Source organism: Scomber japonicus, chromosome 8 (genome assembly GCF_027409825.1).
Source record: "Scomber japonicus isolate fScoJap1 chromosome 8, fScoJap1.pri, whole genome shotgun sequence".
Classification (NCBI taxonomy): Eukaryota; Metazoa; Chordata; class Actinopteri; order Scombriformes; family Scombridae; genus Scomber; species Scomber japonicus.
The window spans coordinates 8402889-8422199 of record NC_070585.1 but is presented as its reverse complement, the minus strand read 5'-3'; the positions used below and the strand labels follow the sequence as shown (position 1 = coordinate 8422199).

The 19311-nt window shown below is 38.4% G+C and overlaps 1 protein-coding gene across 5 annotated transcripts in view; it reads right to left on the bottom strand.

The window, feature by feature from the left end:
• Nucleotides 1-971: 971 nt before the first annotated feature.
• Nucleotides 972-19311, bottom strand: part of si:zfos-2326c3.2 (misshapen-like kinase 1) — a 60132-nt gene continuing 41792 nt past the window's right edge. For all 5 annotated transcript variants that reach the window (XM_053323997.1, XM_053324000.1, XM_053323998.1 and 2 more), the window contains 15 exons: nt 17184-17254; nt 15996-16075; nt 14017-14105; nt 13699-13793; nt 12997-13081; nt 12486-12653; nt 11935-12043; nt 11416-11568; nt 11183-11326; nt 10915-11049; nt 10665-10765; nt 9997-10146; nt 4235-4394; nt 3500-3639; nt 972-2797 (listed from right to left, as the gene is read on the bottom strand). In XM_053323997.1, coding sequence (XP_053179972.1) covers nt 2714-2797; nt 3500-3639; nt 4235-4394; nt 9997-10146; nt 10665-10765; nt 10915-11049; nt 11183-11326; nt 11416-11568; nt 11935-12043; nt 12486-12653; nt 12997-13081; nt 13699-13793; nt 14017-14105; nt 15996-16075; nt 17184-17254 — 1764 coding nt within the window. In that variant the 3' untranslated portion in view covers nt 972-2713. The remainder of the gene's footprint in view (nt 2798-3499; nt 3640-4234; nt 4395-9996; nt 10147-10664; nt 10766-10914; nt 11050-11182; nt 11327-11415; nt 11569-11934; nt 12044-12485; nt 12654-12996; nt 13082-13698; nt 13794-14016; nt 14106-15995; nt 16076-17183; nt 17255-19311) is intronic.

Here is a 19311-nt window from a genome sequence, read left to right as displayed (position 1 = left end):
ATTTCTATAAGTCCATAATAAAAACAAACCCCAAAAAAGTATCACTGAATACAAAACATTTGGCGCAATTTTTGATAGCCACAAAATTCAAGCGTAAATACAATATAGAGAATAATGTAACATAAAACATGACAAATTTAGCAGTTTGAGCAAAAGATGAAAGACAACTGGGATTGAAAAGAAATTGAAAATTCACATTTGAAGGTAAAAAACAAATACTTCTTCACCGAACTTTTACCAAACCTACAGTAATACTTGTGTAAAGCATGTGGGCTATTAAATATCTGACAGCTAGCAACAGTAAATGACATACATTTTGTAGCAATTTAGCAACACACATCAGACCATAGAGCTTTTTCAGGTCCTCAGTATGTCTGATTTGTTGGGTTTGTTGTTGTCTATCAAAAAGTGAATCATTATATACACTGAACTCGGCAAGGTTAGCGCATTTAGATGGTTTAATATGGAAAAAAACTCAAAAATCTTGACAAATTGTCAGTTGTGATTTGTGAAGTATCTCAAGAAAGCCAATATCTCAAAGCCTTGATCTTTGGTTTCTTGCTTTGTGGCTCATTGTGTCAGCTACACAAAATACCAGCAACAAAACAGACTAAGTATTATACAACTGGGCCTTTTCACTTTTTGGGGGGCCCAGTACATTGCATCACATCTCCTTTAGAACATAATTTCACCAAGAATATCCCTCAAAAACAGGTATCTGTCCCATGTTGGGTAGTGTAAGACATACTGATCTAAAGCTAAAGTCTAGGAGTAATATCTTCAATACTGACTATCGAATGGCTTTTAATGTTTCCCGCTCTGAAGCTTAAAATCATCTCAAAGTCGGATATATTACATCAAATATGTACAAGGTGGCCATTGTGCAAAGAGATTGACTTATACACGTTAAGGGGAAAATCAATCACACAGCAGAATTAACATGATACATCACTGGATCTTGAGCCTTTCCAAGAACATGGATATCACATGTATGAACTCTGTTTTGGGATGGCGTTTCACATTCATCAGCCTGTAATTCTGTACACATACATAAAGATGGCTTGTCAATTATAAAATTTTTTAGAAAACAGTGCATTTTACAAGATTATATACATCCTTAGCTGTACAAAAAAGCATTCATAGCCAGTTAATGTGAAGCTTTGTATCTCTACTTGCGGTGTATTACAACTGAAACTCTTACAGTAAAGTACAAGGTTATTAAGGTCCTTGTCATGGAGTAATACAACCTAAATTACATGATCCAGATCTGGTGGTGTGAATGCTCAAACTGGGATCTAAGAGGACTGATGGGGTACTGACTGTATTAATAATGTGTTCATAAAACCAACTCAACTTATTTTAACTGATTTCAGGCAAAACAGACAGAAACGTTGACTTGCCACTTATGATTAGGGATAGAATTACCTAATAAATAAACTAGAGATAAGTGAACTATATCTTCATGATAATGCTGTACGTCTTAATAAATTCAATTCATTATTATAAGATTTGCAGCAACGGTGTATTTACAGTAAAACATAACTGATTAAATCTAGGAAATGTTTAACTGACTCACTGTCAATCTGAAGAAGGAAAGGAAACGCTTCTTCCAAGAACACACCATTTGATAGTGCATAATATAATCATATATCTAATAATACTTTATGTTAATTAACAACATAAGGATTCAGTACAGTGATATAATCATTTGAATTGGGTCCTTCAATTCTGATTAAAGCAGTAACGAGGAAAACTTGACACAAATAAACACTTCTGAGGTATTGGAGACAGACAACAAAGACGTTAACGATCTGGAAGCTGATTAAAGAAAATTATGAGGGGGCTAGAATTAAGAAGGTTTGGCCCACATTTCCAACAAAAACCAATATCTGAAATGCCCAGATGATGTCTGTGGAGTCAACGAGGATGATGAAGCGCTTCTCTTCTTCAGCTTTTTTGCTCCTTTTTAAACAGATGCTTTTATGAAGACACACCGGAGATTACTTCCCTTGTCTGTGTGGGGAGAGTAATGATCCAGATGTAATGACTTGGGCGCAGGTGATCCAGTAATAAACAACCGACAACATAGCTGAGAGCCAGACATTGTTATAGCGAATACAAGTGAGTAGCTGATCGACACAAAGTAAGCTGAGTAACTGATGAAAGGTAGAGTTGTGTAGGAGGGACTCCTTTAAAAAAAAAAAAAAAAAGACAAGAATAACTGATCCAAGCAAGATGAATGTCTCCAGTGCTGACAGATGTAGATAAACAGGTCCGGTTTAAGTATAGGACGGACTCTTGAGGACCAGATGTTGAACAGTAACGTGATGGTTATGAAACATCTTCCAGAATCTACCAGTCAAGTGCTTTTCACCTTACAGATGCTGACACTTTCCATTGAAAGGTGAACTAAAGCTCCTTCTAGCTGAACTTCCAGATGTTTGTGACACTGTGGCTGAATAGGTGGAGCTCCAGGCTTCAGTAGTCAAGGATGGATTCAAGCACAGCTGGATTTATGATCAGCCCCATGGTGAATCCGTCCATACTTACATTTACAAACTTATTGGCTGCACTAGACGAGAGGCTTGGGTAATGGATCCAGGGGTATGTGTTTGAGTATGTGTCAGCACGAATATGAAGAGGCATCACCTCGCAAACCCCAGAATAATGGCAGGCATCAGCCGTTGATCCCAGAGAGTAACAGGTCCACTCATTACCAGTTGAACAGCGAGTTCTGTCCGAGAGTCATGAAGTAAATCTGACTGCTGCCTCCTGACTGCACAGAGGCAAAGAAGACCTACAACAAGAGAGACAGAGGTTTAGAAACAGTGTTAAATGTTCACAGTAGTTCCAGCTCATTGTGACTGTGTAGGTATAAAGGTTTAACTGTGATACAGAGCTATAGTGTAACCTTAACATGTCATGTCTTTTTTTATAATTCAAGATCCAGTTAAGGAGGTTTGTTCCTGAGCTTTCAGCCACATATCAGGTCCTTCCTCAGAGGATGGACAATGCAGATAAAAGACAACTCCGTCCTCTGAAGAAAGTCACAAGATGTGGCTGAAAGTGAAACTTCTAGTGATGTTAGTGAGTCGAGAACCTTTTTTCAAAGTGAAGGAATTAAAAAAAGAAAAAGATTACACTACATAACTACTACAGTAAATCATTTATTAACTACAGGCTTCTGAAAGAAATACCAATGACGAGGGGAATTTAATGACAATTATGACAACAACTAATCTATAGTTTTGAAAGCTCAGTTTGTGAAAATAAAATATATGTAGTATTTATATTATGTTTTATATACATCTGAGTCAAACCTTTTGTTAACACCTGGATGTAAGTGATATTAAACAACAGAAGGAAACTGATAATAACACATAATCTATACCATACCATAAAGAACTCAATTACAATATTCATACACTGTTTACTGAACATTGCACTAGAATACATTAGATTGCAGTTTTAGGCTGTGTAGGTGCAGTGTAACTCCTACTTTGTCATTCCTTTCACACAGGAACTTGAGTTTCTGAGCCTTTTTGTGCATGAAAACTCCCTCTAGGTTCCCTGTGTTGGCAGATCTCAGTTCAATGGCCTTTTCACCCCAACCCATCACCTGGTTAGACTGGAGGTAGGCTGCAGAGAGAGTGAGAGAGAGAGAGAGGAGGAGAGGAAACATGTAGATGAAGAGACAGAGTTAGACTGTAGAAAATAAGAGATGTGTGTGTGTGTGTGTGTGTGAGAGTAAATATATAGTCCTCACTAGAATAATGCCCCATCTACTGGTCCCAACACACACACACACACATGCATACACACGTTATTTTTAGTCGACCCTGCCCCAAATGTTTCTGCTGATCTAGAATCAGTGAGTCAAACAGCAGGTCAATACAATGATAGCAGTGACTTTGAATGAGGAAGATTCAAATGGTATATAAACATAAACATTGTATATAAATACTGACTTTTTGATAATTTGTTATTGTCATATGAATAAGTGAATACATATTTCATAAAGACACACTGAGTATAAGCAACATGCAGAAAAAAGTGTCTTTGAAACATTTGCTCATACTACATCTGAAATGACCATCAGCATTTGTTTTTACTTTGCTTGTGTTAGCTTTTTTATTGGTAATAATACTAATAATTGGTATTTGCTTTTGTGTGTGTTGTGATTGTCTATGTAGCATGTAACATGTGTGTCCCCGTGTGTTTGAATGAAACTTACCGACCGACGCGGGCATCTCCCCCCACTGTAGCACTGTATCCTTGGTGATGCGGCCGTACGTATCGATGTAGACGCCCTCGTCCTCGTAGCAAACCAGAACCTCTGTTCCAGCGCTGTTTGGCAAAATAATGATGGCATGGGGGCGGATGGAACCCTGGATCTATGAGACAAACACACACATTACAAACAGTTTAAAAAATGTGTCCTTATTCAAAACTTAAAATGAATAATGAATAAAAAAAGTTGAAATGTTTGGACACATCGCATGTAAAAACTTAAACGAATACACAAACTCTGAGATGTATCAACACAGTACAATCACTTTCAACATATTCAGATGTTAACTAACATTATATAATTAATGTACTTTCAATTGGTAGGACAGAAAAAGGTTTGGTCATCACAATCACAACCTCTGAGGATACATGGATGCTTCGAATAATCAAAAAAGAAAAGAAGCATTTCAAAAAGCAAGAGAATAAGAAGTAAAGGGGGTGGGTTGGACAGACCCTGGTCTAACTGAAGCAGAAAGTTAATTAGAACTAGTTCACACATCTCAAATCTACTGCTAATTATTATAAGAAAAATGTTCATAACACAAGCAGTTCAACTGGTCTGTTGCATGAAAACAGTTCTGTAACACTAAATGTTTCACCCAGCAGCCACAAAAGAACTAATAAAGGAACTCATAAAGCAACACTTTTCTGTTGGAGAACCAGCAACACATATCTAAAGAATCTATTCAGATATTTAACAGCAACTACATTACCAAAGGAATCTCACAAATTGTATTGAACCTGTTTCGATATGTGTCATCAAATCACATTTCGCTGACCACTTAAGACACATTTATCAAACAGCAGATAAGACACCGTTCTATAACCACATCAGAAACACACCCATCTGTAACCAATAGCGAAACATCATTCTAACCACATCAGAAACACTTATGGTTCCAGTTCAAAAACGCTTCTCTAAGAACAGAAACACACGTATAACCAGTTCACAAAACACACCAAAGATACGTTTCTCTCCCTGCATCAGACACACTTATCTAATCAGTACAAAGCATTTCTCTAACCAGCTCAGACATGTTTATCTAACATTGAACTTGATCAAAAACATATCTTAACAGCAAATCAAAAAATGTGACGTAACATAATTATGCTAAAAATTACATGAATGAAACTGAAACCTTTGAAAAACGAACCAAAACTACAGTAACAGTAAAGCAGCACTTCAACATCCTCCTATCAAGAAACCATCGGCATGTTTCTAACTATGAGGCAACACGCTCTGCAACAGCTCACATCATCTGACTGACAGGGAATCCCTTCAGCACTGAAGTTTATCCAGGAGGAAGAAACATCAGGCACATTCAACTCTATATTACAATAAGATTTAAAACGTTACCAGAGTGTGAGCCACCACAATCCTGAGCATTAGAACGGGCATCCACAGACGCAACGCGATCTTAATCCTCTGCCTGGGAATCAGCATCGTTACATAGTTTGCAGGCAGCAGCGGGAGATGCTTGTGTGTGTGTGTGCGTGTGTGTGTGTGAGTGTTTGTGTGTGTTTCTTTAAGTGGGCGAGTGTTGCATTTTTGAGTGTGACTGAGAGTGTGTGCGTTTGCCAATAGGTAAATTGAATCAGTGATGTGAATGGATAGTGATTGGGTGTGTGTTAGCAGACGTGCATGTGTGTTAAGGAGTGTGTGTCGGAGTATGAATACACAGCTAAGAAGAAAGTGTGTGATAGCAGATGAGCTTGTTGAAGTGTGAGTGAGTAGTTTCGAAAGCTGCAACTGTGTGTGTGTGCGTGTGTGTGAGAGAGCGTAGAAAGCTTGAGAGTGTGAAAAACGGGGGAGAAAGAGCGAACCTGGAAAGCTGAAATGATATTGCAGTAGCAGCAGTATAAGGCACCAGTGTAGAAGGCAGCTGTGTGCAGACCTGCTTAATATACTAGAGGAACAGTGAGGGGAAAAAAAAAATTCAACAGGAGCAAGAAGAGGTCAGGACACACACACCCACACCCACACCCACACACTGAGTTAATGATCGCAAGAGAATGAGGACAGGAGGGATGTATTTATAGAGCTTATTTCTCACTTTGTGTGTCCGTCTCTCCCTCTCTCTCCCGCTTTACTTATAGAAAAGTAGCACACAGTAGAGCTAGCTGGGACTGTGTGTGTGTGTGTGTGTGTGTGTGTAAAAGATGTTGAGAACATGAATGATTCAGGATACTGTCTCCCATCTGTTAACTTTTCAGTAACAAAAATCAACCTGTTTGACTTCTGCAAAATTTTTTAAATGAGACATAATTTGACCTTGGTCAGTGTCACATATCACAAATTGATAATATTGTACATATTCCAATTGTATGTCAGTCTGACTGGGATGAATACAATATATGTATATATCCTTTAAACTAGAAGAGCCATGTTCATGTTCATGCTGCAGCCACCCACTTAACACCATATGTGTGCACAGTATTGGAGAGAATGACATGTAGTCCACACAGATTATATGAAACAACAACAACAACAAAAATAACACAAGAAATGCTTTAGATAAGAAAACAGGCAAAAGCAAATGCTTCATATCTTAAGTTTGAAATACTTTGTTGTATCCTGAGCCTCACAGCTCTCTTAACACATTTAAAAGGATGTGTCAGACTCTGAATATGACTCATCAGAAGCTGCAGCGAGCTTTACGTGCCCACATACAGCAACGGAGACAACAACAATTGAAAAAAAGAAGTGATCCGATCCATCTCTAATTGTATCAACAGTGGGTGATTTGTTCACATTATGAGGACACAAATTCAGTTTCACAAACCTTCTTGGAAAGAGAAAAAGATCAAGTTTTGCAGACTTCCTTATAAGTCATAATAACTCAAAGAAATAGAAATTAATTGCACAGATATTACCAACACATTCATTTCATTTTGAATTTCTCATTTACAATAAGTATAATACGTATAGGATTTATTATATGTTGTTGGATCCACTTTCCAAACTGGAAACATACCAGTGCATGATAGTATAATTATAGGCTGATGTAGGCAGCTCTGCTACATCTGTGCTCCAGATACTGTAGCTATTGTTATAGAGCTCAAATTAGTAGAAGCTGGTTAGTCGACTGGACCTACTTTTGTGTCCCATTTCATATTCATTAAGGCAGCCTAAAAATGTTGGTGATGTGAGGAGGAGCTGATTTGATTGTCTCATACTGATACCACACAGGTGATAAATAGATGCTGGTCCCTTCAAGTCTATGAATGAAACATATAAAGTAGCTTGATCATGTCTTTATTTGTGTAATTGTTGAATTTAGTTTCACAGATGTTCATGAAGAAGTATGGATTTAATGAGGACTCCAGTAATTTAGTACTGAACTTCCATTAAGTTGTTGTTAGACTTGTGAGAAACATATTCAAAAAGGAGAATGGTCAAAACTAAAGCGTTGCGTACTTCTGTACTTATACTTAATATTTACTTACTTAATAGTCAAAAGGTTGAGTGTGCAACTATGGACACTTCTGGCCCTCAACGGTCAATATCTTGGCTACATAACAGAAGGGGAGAGACCACTTTTCAAACTGGAAAAGGCGGCAGAGGATGTTGTAACTACGGTGAATGTCGCTGTTGTTATTTTAGCACAAAGCACTGCTATACTGTTGTCACATAATTTAACAGTCTGCAATGATTTGGTACCTCCAAATGCTAATGTGAATGCTAAATCTAGCTTGCTAACGCTAGCTTGCAAACAAGCTAATCATCATTTCTGGTAAGTGTGCAACAGGCATGTTTGATTTAGGACAACACTAGCCGAAATTTGTGCACTACACAAGTAAGTACATAGTGTACACAGTGTACTAAGAGAAGTGTACTAACAGAAGTGTATTGAAGAATGTGATTTGAGACACTGTGAGATAACCCAAATTACATCACTTAACAAAGCTCCTCCAGACTGAGAGAAATCATTATACAACTGTGTAAAATCATGAAATGTCCCTTTAAGCATTTTCCAAAACAACAAGACACCTACAAACAAGTATAAATTCAACTAAAGTAAAAATGAACTTCTTAAAACAATATTTAAGATTATAATTATATTATTATTATTATTATTAGAATATTTCAGAATGTACACAAAAGTCTATTTTGACCCAGACATCACTGGATTGATTTCTACAATTTTAATATCATGTATAATTTAAAATGTGATATGAAGAATAAAACAATGTCTGAATAGGAATGAGTCACCGCTTTCTGCCATCATCCCTACCTGCCCACGGAGAGAGAGAGAGAGAGAGAGAGAGAGAGAGAGAGAGAGAGAGAGAGAGAGAGAGAGAGAGAGAGAGAGAGAGAGAGAGATAGTGCGAGAGAGGGATGAAAGTTCTGTAAATGTGGCAAAGGAGAATATAAAAATGAGGAGAAAATGAGCAAATGAACAATGCCACCATGGATGATAGAGCGGGGGGGGGGGGGGCAATGGAGAAGTGTTTGTCAGCTATACAGTGAGTGGGATGAGAGCCGAGGGAGGTGGAGAGAGAGGAAAAAAGGAGAAATAAAAGGAGGGCAATGACTGACACTGTAGACTGTGAGTGGGAGGAGGAGGAGGAGGATGAAGAGGAGGAGTGCATGAGATATTGAGGGGAGTGAGTTGATATGGTTGAACAGAGAGATAACAGATGATGGGCAGAGAGGCAAAACAGAAGTCAAGTATAGCAAATAGCTCCAGATAACACATACAGTACAGCTAGAGTGAGAATAATAATATAAATAATATATCATGTCCTCAAAGATCTCTAAATATCTAATACTACATACTTTATGTTCACTCAGAGATAAACTGTCTCTATGCCTTTCACATATACAGTTGATATAGATTTTTCTCTGTTTTATTATTATTAAAAAACAACATTCATTTGATGCTATAAAATAATAAAAGGTCAACCTCGATGAAAGTTAAAAATAACTGGCCAAAAATCATTGGCCAAAAAAACTCTTATAAAACAAAATGTATCAAATAAATAAATAGAACAATGTGAAATAAATAATCACATTAATCGATTAATCGATAAACTATACAGCACAACAAAATATGCATCCAACTACAAAAACCTGCAAATAGCATTGTAATTTTGCAAACTGACTGATGACGCACTGTAAATTAGAGCAGAATGACATCCAGAGGTGATTTCTCTCCTTACTATTCAAAGATGCTGGAAATGTGTTCTCCATTGTAATGTCTATAAAACAACAATGTTAGTGAATCTTTTATGCTTTGGATCTGTGCTCATACTGTGTGTTGCTCCCACAGCACAATAAAAGCTGGTCATCTGTGCAGTTTTGCACATTGCCAGTCAGTTTGGTCTGTAAATCATGAAACATAACAACAACTAGTGTCCCAAAATACTTCTGAGCAACATATTGAATCACCACTCTCCTGAAAACCCTTCTGGTTTTCTTTTTATTTCCCTGTACAACGTACAGCAAAAACAGGTCATCAATATCCATTTTCATTAGCCACCAACACAGCTGGAAAGCGTAGTGCGTGCTTGGCTTGGTTATCGTTTATACAGTGGATGCTCACATTGTTATCTTTATAGTTACTATTGCAGTTATCGTTCTTGGTGTGGACGGCCCTGTACGCTGCAAGCAGGAGCCTCAATGCAATTTTAACTCACTGCTACCTAACAACTTCAGAAATAAATATACAGAGCATATCAAATATATATAAAAAAGATTCTTACATGTGTAGGCAGGTAGAGATCGTAGGGGGTCCCAGAGTCTACATCAATGGCGTGGAAACCAGACAAAGAGCCGTAGATGACCTTTAACCTCTGACCTTCCTCCACTGTCAAGTCAACAGACATTGGCTTTTGAGGCAGAGACCTGAATGACTGAACAGACACACACACACACACACACACACATCACCAAAACAAGTAAAAAAAAGACTGTTTTAAGACTTTTGATCATTATCTTTAATTCAGGAATAGACATCCTAAGACTGTTGTGCTATTACTTCCAAATCACGATAGTATATTTTTTGCCCTTTTCTGAGGAGAGAGGGTTAAACTACGTAGCGGGGTAGGAAAAAGTAGCTCAAGCCACGGAGGACGTAAAGAAATAGGACACAGCTCTGCAGAGAATCTGGGAGTATGACTCTCACAGCCTGAATGTGTCATGTCTGCCTGTACGTGCAAGTGTTTGGCTGTGGAAGTGACCCTATTAGATTTTTTTTGTCCATATGTGGAAATGTTTTGTCCTAGATACACAAAAGATATGGTGAGGACAGAAAAAGACAATGGATAACATTTTTATTAACCTGATGGTGGTAATTTGGTGGTAATAACTAGGTCAGATAGTCCATTCTTTTAGCAGGTTCATGACAAGATTTTAAATAGATGTTACCAACCTTGAAGGCCATGAACTTGTGGTAGGGTTTTGGGGCCCAGGCGTACACCTCCACAGCGTTCTTCAAAGCAATCACCAAGAACTTTATCTTCTCGTAACGCACTGAAAAAACAAGACAGACACACCTGATTCCTCTGAGGTGTAGCAGCTCTTCAAGAAATCTCCAAAAACCAAATGTTTTTTCCTCCAGTAAGTTTGTAGTGTGAGGCAAATACAAGCCATTCAACTTGCCCTTCGCAGTGTGTACTTACCCACTTTATAGTGTACACAGCCCTCCAGATCACCTACTGATGTCCAACCCTGTCTCTTCTCCACCTCTGGGTCGTTGTGGAGGATTTTATTCCTCAACCAGGACAGGTAGTACAGACGCAGCTTGTTCTTTTTACCTACACAGAAAGAAGCAGATATGGAAAGAAGGTGAATTCTCAGCAATCTGCGTGTATCTATGTCCATGTGTGTTGGCATATATATTATGTACAGACATAGTAGGTGCATGTATGAATCCTTCAGTGCATGTACCTGATATAGTGATTAGAACATTGAGTCCTTCCAGTACATCCATCTGCTGAAACCTTCGTCTGCTGATGAGCGAGTACACCTTCCCCTGACCACTTCGGTCCAGCAGCCACAGACCACTTTCTGTCCCCACCAACAAATTCACACCTACAAAACAAAAGACAAACAAACTTTACACCCCACTGTGTCTCTTCTCCAATCAAACCTTTAAACTCAAACAGTAGAAAAGCACAAACCCCACAGTCCAGCACAGAGAACTTCAGCATTGAATTTCTTCTTGTACTTTCGGATTTCCGGAGTGTCGCTCTGTGGTCGAATGTTGGTCGGGTTCACATTCACCACAGAGCCCTTCCTGTGGTTCTCTCTCTTGATTGGCTCACCCTTGCTGCCTGCCACACGAGGATACAAACACAAATAAACATTGTAACAATGGTAACAGTGAATGGTGAAGTTAAGCACAGTGCCTGATAATGACAGGGATTGAATTTCTTCTACTGGCACAAATAGTAAAACTTTTTTCTCTCATGATTGAATGTCATTTAAAAGCTTTATACAAAAACATATAAAAGTGTTTTATATGTTACTATGGCTAAAGTGAAACAAAGTCACATAATTCTGTGTCAGTAATTTTATGCAAATGAGAAGTGTCTTTTTTTTACTAAATTAATAATATGTAAGTATGAATGCAGCACTACATGTTGTTGTATCTTTTGTGTGAGTGTATGTATACTGTGTGTGTGTGTAAATGTACTCACTAGGGCTCTGTGGTGGTGATGATATGGGGATCAATCTTGGATCGATGAAGGACAGGAAGGAGGAAGTGGAGGATGTGGAGGTGTTTTTACCAGTTGGACTGCCGGCAGCCTGATTAATACAACAAAAAGACAGTTAATATACAATTTTTTAAAATTTGGCTCCATGCACAATATTACAATCACATTTGTGGCTCTATAGTAAAATATTAAGACATCTTTATCACCAACAGTTCTGAGATTCTCTTACTGTAACACAAATGTGTTATTGGTTCTACATTTCTTTGAGGATAAAATCAAAAAAAAAGTACAGTTAAACAACCAGTGTTATTCAGACACTTCATATCACTACTAATGAATAATGTGACTAAACTGTACCACCAACTCAAGTGGACTAATATAACTACTGCAACTGGTTGCATTTTTTGTTTCAACAAGTAAATCCACCTGATGAGCAATGCATATAAAGAGTCATATTCTTGATAAAATAACTAAAAAACAATATGGTGTCAGTGTGTGTGTGTCTGACTGTACATAACTCTCATCATACTCACATGTAGTTCCTGGTGTGTGGGGGATCGAGGGGCCGTGGGTGATTGTGAGTAACTGAGATCATGTGCCCGCTGCTGCTGGCCCAGTGCATTATGGGTAGGGCTGGATGAAGAGGTTTTCTGCAGAAGGTCTGGCAGCAGATAGGTGTCATCTGACCCCCTTTGAGAAATCTGTAAAACAAACAAACAGGCAAAGAACTAAGTAAAGGAGACTGTCTGCACACATAGTCCTCTACTTTGACTTGTTGCTGTCATCATGATGCGAATGACCTACACAGGTTTACATGATTATGTCTCTACTACTTAAAAGGACAGAGTACATTTGGAGTATTACATCCCACCATCTACATCACTCATCTCCCTCTATTAGTATGGACATTGCACCCTCTAGCTGTTACACAAGAAAATTCAATGAAGGTGAAAGTGAGGAGTGTGGAGGAGAAATGTGTGTGTGTGTGTGTGTGTGTGTGTGTGTGTGTGTGAGTATCTGTATGTTTATGTGTGCGCAGGGGACCTGGTTGAGATTGTGGTGAGGCTGCAGCAGGATGCCATCAGGTATTCCTCTGAAGTATTTCCCCTTTCCATTTGACAGGCCAGACCTTGAGACACACAGACAGGTCAAGATTTTAGAGCACGGCCAGACTGTAGGTACTGCATTTATTAGTTAGAAACAAGATCGATACATCCTCAAGATCAATGGCAGTGAAAACAAGGCTGATTAACACGCCGGGATCAGAGATGGAACCACAAGAAAAATAATTTATGTCTAAGACGATAAACACTGTAATCGATTTATTCTCAGTCAAATTTATTGTATCAGAGTAATAATACTACAGAAAATCATGGCCTGATAGTTGAACTCAAGCTGAAGCTTCATTTTCAAGGTTCGGCTGATTAACCAAATCATAAATGTGTGCTGTATTTCAAATTTGCAGAAACATTTCAACACACAAGCTTTCTCAGTTCATGCAGCAGAATTCTGAGTAAGAATCAGGACCCCAGTTCCCAGCTTGTTCTTAATAATGGTTTCACAATAGCTACATGACTTCTTCGGCCTGCAACAGCTCATGTTTCATAATTCTGTCATTTGCAAACACACAAAACACAAGAGTTGCTTAATACTTTAGTGTGCTAAAAGGCTGCTGCAATTCTGATATCATATAAAAATAAGACATAGATCCTGATGTGATTATTATACTGGTGATGCAGATCTCACCTGTTGCTCTCTTCATCATCACTGCTGCCGACCTCGTCACTGGAGGAGGAGTATTCTGTGGCCTTGTTGAGCCGGCTGAGTGCAGATTTTACACCCTGTGTGACGGGGAGAGGAACAATATGAGTGAGAAAGGTCACAAGATCAAAGAGCAACTGAAAGGAGAATAAATTGTTCCTATATTTTTACTTGTAAAAAAGAAAAGGGAATTTTGGTGACATTTTTTGATTATATTTTCTCCTCATTGTTTCATAGCCGGAGTCCACACAGATGTGTAAAAATATTTTATATTATATATGATATATATAATATTATATTTACCTGTGTATGTCCGCTGTTGATGCTTTCTTGTGTCCTCCTGTGCGGCTGCAGACGGTGATGTAAGAGTGGACTCTCCAGGTTGAAGTAACCTGCAATACACACACACACACACACACACACACACACACACACACACACACACACACAGACACATTAGTATCGGTTATGCTGTGTGAATACAGTCACAGGGTGATATCATGCAAAACACTAAACCTCTACTGGATTAACAATAGTGCTGACAGGAATAATTATCATGGACAAATGAGGCCATTGTCAAAAAATGGCAGCCTTTGCTGGCCTCTAAATTGGATTGCTTTACAGCCATAAACTGTGATAGTGGAGCTATGGTGGAACAGGTGCAGTCTGAACAGAGCCCAGAGCTTGATCTGCTCATTACTGAGCAAACACCTCGTGTCATGTTCCCTAAATTGTCAAACCACAACACATAAAAACAAGATTTGGAGTGTATACCAATAGTAGTGGCTTTTCAAGGTTAACTGCAAACGTCACCATGCTTGCATGTTCAGAATACTAACATGCTAATGTTAAGCAAGTTTAGCATGTTCACCATTTCAGTTTAGTGTGTTAGTATGCTAACATTCGCTAATTAGTACAGTTGAGGTTGATGGGAATGTCATTAGTTTTGCAGGTATTTGGTCATAAACCAAAAGTACTGGACAAATCAAAACTTTTGATCTGATAAAAAACTACAAGATTCCGAAAGTTTTAAATGTCTTTACTAAAACTGCATGGTAATCAAACCAATATTTGCTGAGATACTTCGATTTGGACCAAAGAGGTGGTTGCCCAACTTATATTCTCATTCCAATAGCAAAGCCTTGAGCACGGCTTAAAAGAGAAATTAGCTGATGATACATGGGTCGCTTTAATGGATTTGAGTTGGGTATCAAGTTGTTCCGAAGTCAGCAACTAAAATATTATTATCTCTGCTGCTACTATTGTACAAAATTCAAAATTCTGCTATCGTTTTGAGCACAAAAATAGTTACATTATGGCACATAACAGAATAAAAGTGCTCTGTTCTTCGAGCATAGACCAAGAGAACATTTTCAGATTTTCTGGCAATAGTAGAGAGAGAGAGAAATCGAGGAAATCCTTGGAGAGAAAAAAAATCCTCTTTGTTTACAGGAATCAGAGTGATTTATGGGAAATACAGTCTTAATTTTTAGAAACACTAGCAACACCAAATTGTGACAAATAGAGGCTGCCAATTCTTTATCCCCATCATTGATTTTTACTGCTGGCCAAGGTATCATAATCAATTTGAGAATTATATTGATCGATGCCACAAATACTCTTTCCAACAACAATAGACTTCAAGAGGAAAGCAACTTTTACTCGGTTACATCATAAGTAGATAAAAGGCTTTAACCACAGTAAAGCTGTACAACTCTCTGGGAGAATCTCTGATTTGTGGCTCCAAACAAAGGCGGCTGAGGCCAGCAGCCAAACTGAGTGGGAGGCATCAAAAGTAGTTTCCTCCCAACCACACATAGAAGGCGACTTTGAAATACTAAACATATTCTCTCCCATCTTCCTCTCTCCTTTCTAACTCTCCCAGTGTAGCTGCAGTACAAGAGCACCTTCCTTACTGCTATACACAGAGGACATAGAGAGCAGAGCTTTGAAATAGATGAGCTGTTTCTTTCTTTCTCTCTAGACACACAGGCAGAGAGGGCACACTGTGAACAAATTACTCACTCTCTGTGTTTTGTGGCAAGTGTCTGTACTTTGTGTGTAATCTAAGGTGGACTTGATGAGGCTGCATGGATCTGGTGTGTGGCTTTGAGCATGTGTAGTGGCTTTAGAACTATATGGGTCTGGGCTGTGTGGGCTCAGAAGAGAAACAGATGACTGAAAAGACAAAACTGTAGCAGACAACAGTCATATCGGTTGAAATCAGAGGGAAATTACACAACCAATTAACAGAATATGCCTGAGCTGTGTGAAGAACTGACCTGAGTGGTTACTGTTAATAGGGGACAGTCCATGAGACATAGACCTTCCACTTTTATCTGCTACAGACACCGGGCAGCCACTAGATGGAGAGAGAGATACACACACACACAAAGTGACAGATGTAGAGTGAAAAACAGGAGCCCAATTGTTATCAATATTATACACCTCTATATGTTCTAATCTTGGTCATATCCTTCACGCTGCCACTGCAATGACCCAATTTCCTCACCATTAGTTTCATCTCATGGAAAGTAATCATCTGATCTAAACTAATCTGATTTTACCATGACCAATTGTTCTCTAATGATATATGCCAGTGTGCTGAAATGTATCCTGGTATAAAACCTCATAATAAAGTTCTCTTTATCAGTTAACTGAACTGCCTGACTACCCTGCTTATGGCAGGGTTACAGTTCCTTCTACTTAAAGGTGCAGTGTGTAGGATTAAGTGGCATCTAGCTGTGCGAACTTAACAGAAATTAAATAAATTATTAATACATGTGTATTAATTAGTGTGTAATCATCTGAAAATAAGAATGATTGTATTTTTGTTACCTTAGAATGAGCTTTATATGTACATAGGGAGTGGGTCCTCTTCTACAGAGGCTACCATGTTGCATCGCCATGTTTCTATGGTAGCCCAGAAAGGACAAACCAGACACTGATGCTAGAGAGGCCTTTTATGGTTTTCACAAGTTTTGCTGTAACTGGAAGGTGCGAGGGGCAGTGTATTCATTTGATTGCAATCTGCAACCTCACCACTAGATGCCACTAAATCCTACACACTAGTCTTATAAAACTAATCTTATTTGGGCTTTGCTTGTTTCCAAATTGATATACAGACAAAAGGAATTAAGCATTTCCTATTTCTCTTGTAGGCTACCAGCTTAGCTAATGTTTGTAGCTAATTATCTTATGGGTACTTCCAAGTAACACAAAACATGTTTTCATCTAGTGCTATGCAAAGGCAATGACTAGCTAGAAACAATGGCATTAAGAATAACTAAAATTCTAACCACTTGGGATTAACAGAACAACTGACTAAACACAACATTGATTCAATAGCAGCTAAATGCTACTATGTGTGTTCACCTGCTAGTCGCTACCTTTGTTGACAAAAATGGGCCAGATTTCAGAAAATACATGCCTCTGTGAATTTAGTTACAATTAGTACAGCAGTATTCTACCTTGAAGCAGCCCTCTTGTGGCCCATCATCTGCTCTCTACAGTAGAACTTGGACGTAGTGCGTTCTGGGACCTGGACAGAAGAAAGAAGCACCAACAATTTAACAGACTGGATAGAAAACACATGGATAGAGTAGACACATACAAAGATGGTGGTCTCCTGGTGGTCCTCACTTCTTGTTTGAATTGTCATAATTGTGAAGGGGCTCTTTATAATGACCTCATGTCTTGCCAGGCAGGTTTTCAGCTAATTATCAGAAGGTTTCAACAGTTTTTAAAGCTTTCTATATAACACTTCCACAAGGGTGAGGAACAGAGTGCAATAAAATGTTTAATAGCACAGAGGGAGATATTTATAACTGAGAATCTAATGAGACCATTTGGCTTTGGCATTTCTCAACATTTTAGTGTTACTCCTTTAAACTCCTCAAAGCCAGGTCCAAATCTACATATGGTGTGGAAATATTCTCTGAATCTGGGATATTTCTCAATCTTTTAAAAAATGTTTCATTCATTCATGATGTGACAAGAATGGCATTGTGAAATGAATGCCAGATAAAAAAAAAATAGAAGTGTTGTAAACTGGATTTCTAATATTTTTTTTCTTCTCAAACTCTTTGACTTGCCAACCAGCTGGTGACCTTTTTGACCTGCCATCTCCTGGGTCACATGACCTAGTTATTCAGAGGAAGACACACCCGGCAGTGCAGGAAGCGAGCTGTGGGAATACCTATCACCCTTTTGACAAGTTGCCCACATCCTGCATCTGGCTGCCCTGAACACACATGCAGACGGTTTGGTGTCTGTTGTTTTGTCTCTATTGTGGCACATATGATGCTTGCAGCAAAGTTTTTACAATCAGAGCACTGCAAAAACCTTCAGTCTGCATGGGAAGGATTTGAATTGCTCTCAAAGCTTGTCCTTAAAACTATTCAGTAGGTTAATTATTTGAATTTAGACAATTGTAAAAAAAAATATTAAAAAGCATGGCTTTGCTACAACACATTACTGTCCCACTATATAGTGCTGTGGGTCCCCTAAAGTTAACAGTTTCAAAGCCACTCCAGTCTTTTAAAGCAGCTCCAGTCACCACAGTGCAATCACAGGAGAGAGAGGTGAGTTATTAACTGCTCTACCGACTCCATATGGCCTCCTGTTAATTCAACAACATAACATAGCAAGCAGACAGCTTTATTGGGCTTCCCGCCTCTCTGCGTAGTACTTATTAGTTGTTCTATCATCTCCATATGGTGTGCTGTTAGTAAATACACCCAACAGCATATTCTGTTTGGAAAACACCTAGCAGGGGAGCAGTGGTTTTAGACAGAGAGGCCGCTGAGTGAGAAAGTGAATGATGTGTTTTAATGAGAATAGTTTATTAATCCAGAGGGAAATTTAAGTGTTACAACATCACTGTCCAGCACACAAAAGTAGAATAAAAAATTATAGTTAAGTAGTAAAATAGAAAAAGGTTTTTATTATAAATTATTATCAGCCAATATTGGCCTAACACAGATATATCGGTATCACTGTATATGTTGTCCAAGGTGTGCAGATATATTTTTGTATTTATATATATATATATTATATAGGTATCATTTTATGTATATTTGATCAATTTTAAGTAAGTAAGTTTAATACAGATTTATATATGTGGGATCATTGCAAAAATATGCATTTATTTATTCTGTATACATATATATATATATGATAATGAGATCAATTGAGAAAATGATTATTATTATTACATGATGTGCAAAGTGCAAAAGAATCTTATTATTATTCATTGTGCAGAAGGATAATAATAATTATAAGAGGCCATTATTGACCGTTAAACAGTTCTTTGTGAAAAGGGCAGAGCACAGGGTGCTGCAACAGAGACAGTAGGAATAGTAAAGTTTGATGGCCGCCGGCAGAAATGATCCTCTGTGTCACTCGGTGGAACATTGGGGGAGTTTTGAATAAGGAAGGTGTGTTTATCACAGAGAAGCTGGAGGCACTTCATAACAAGCCTTGGGGTAAAACACAGCCTCTCTCCTTCCTCCTCAGCACACACACTCACACACACACTCTGTATGCCAACCTCGTGCTGCGGGCACCGCTTCCTCAGCTAGAATATGACCAGAGCAC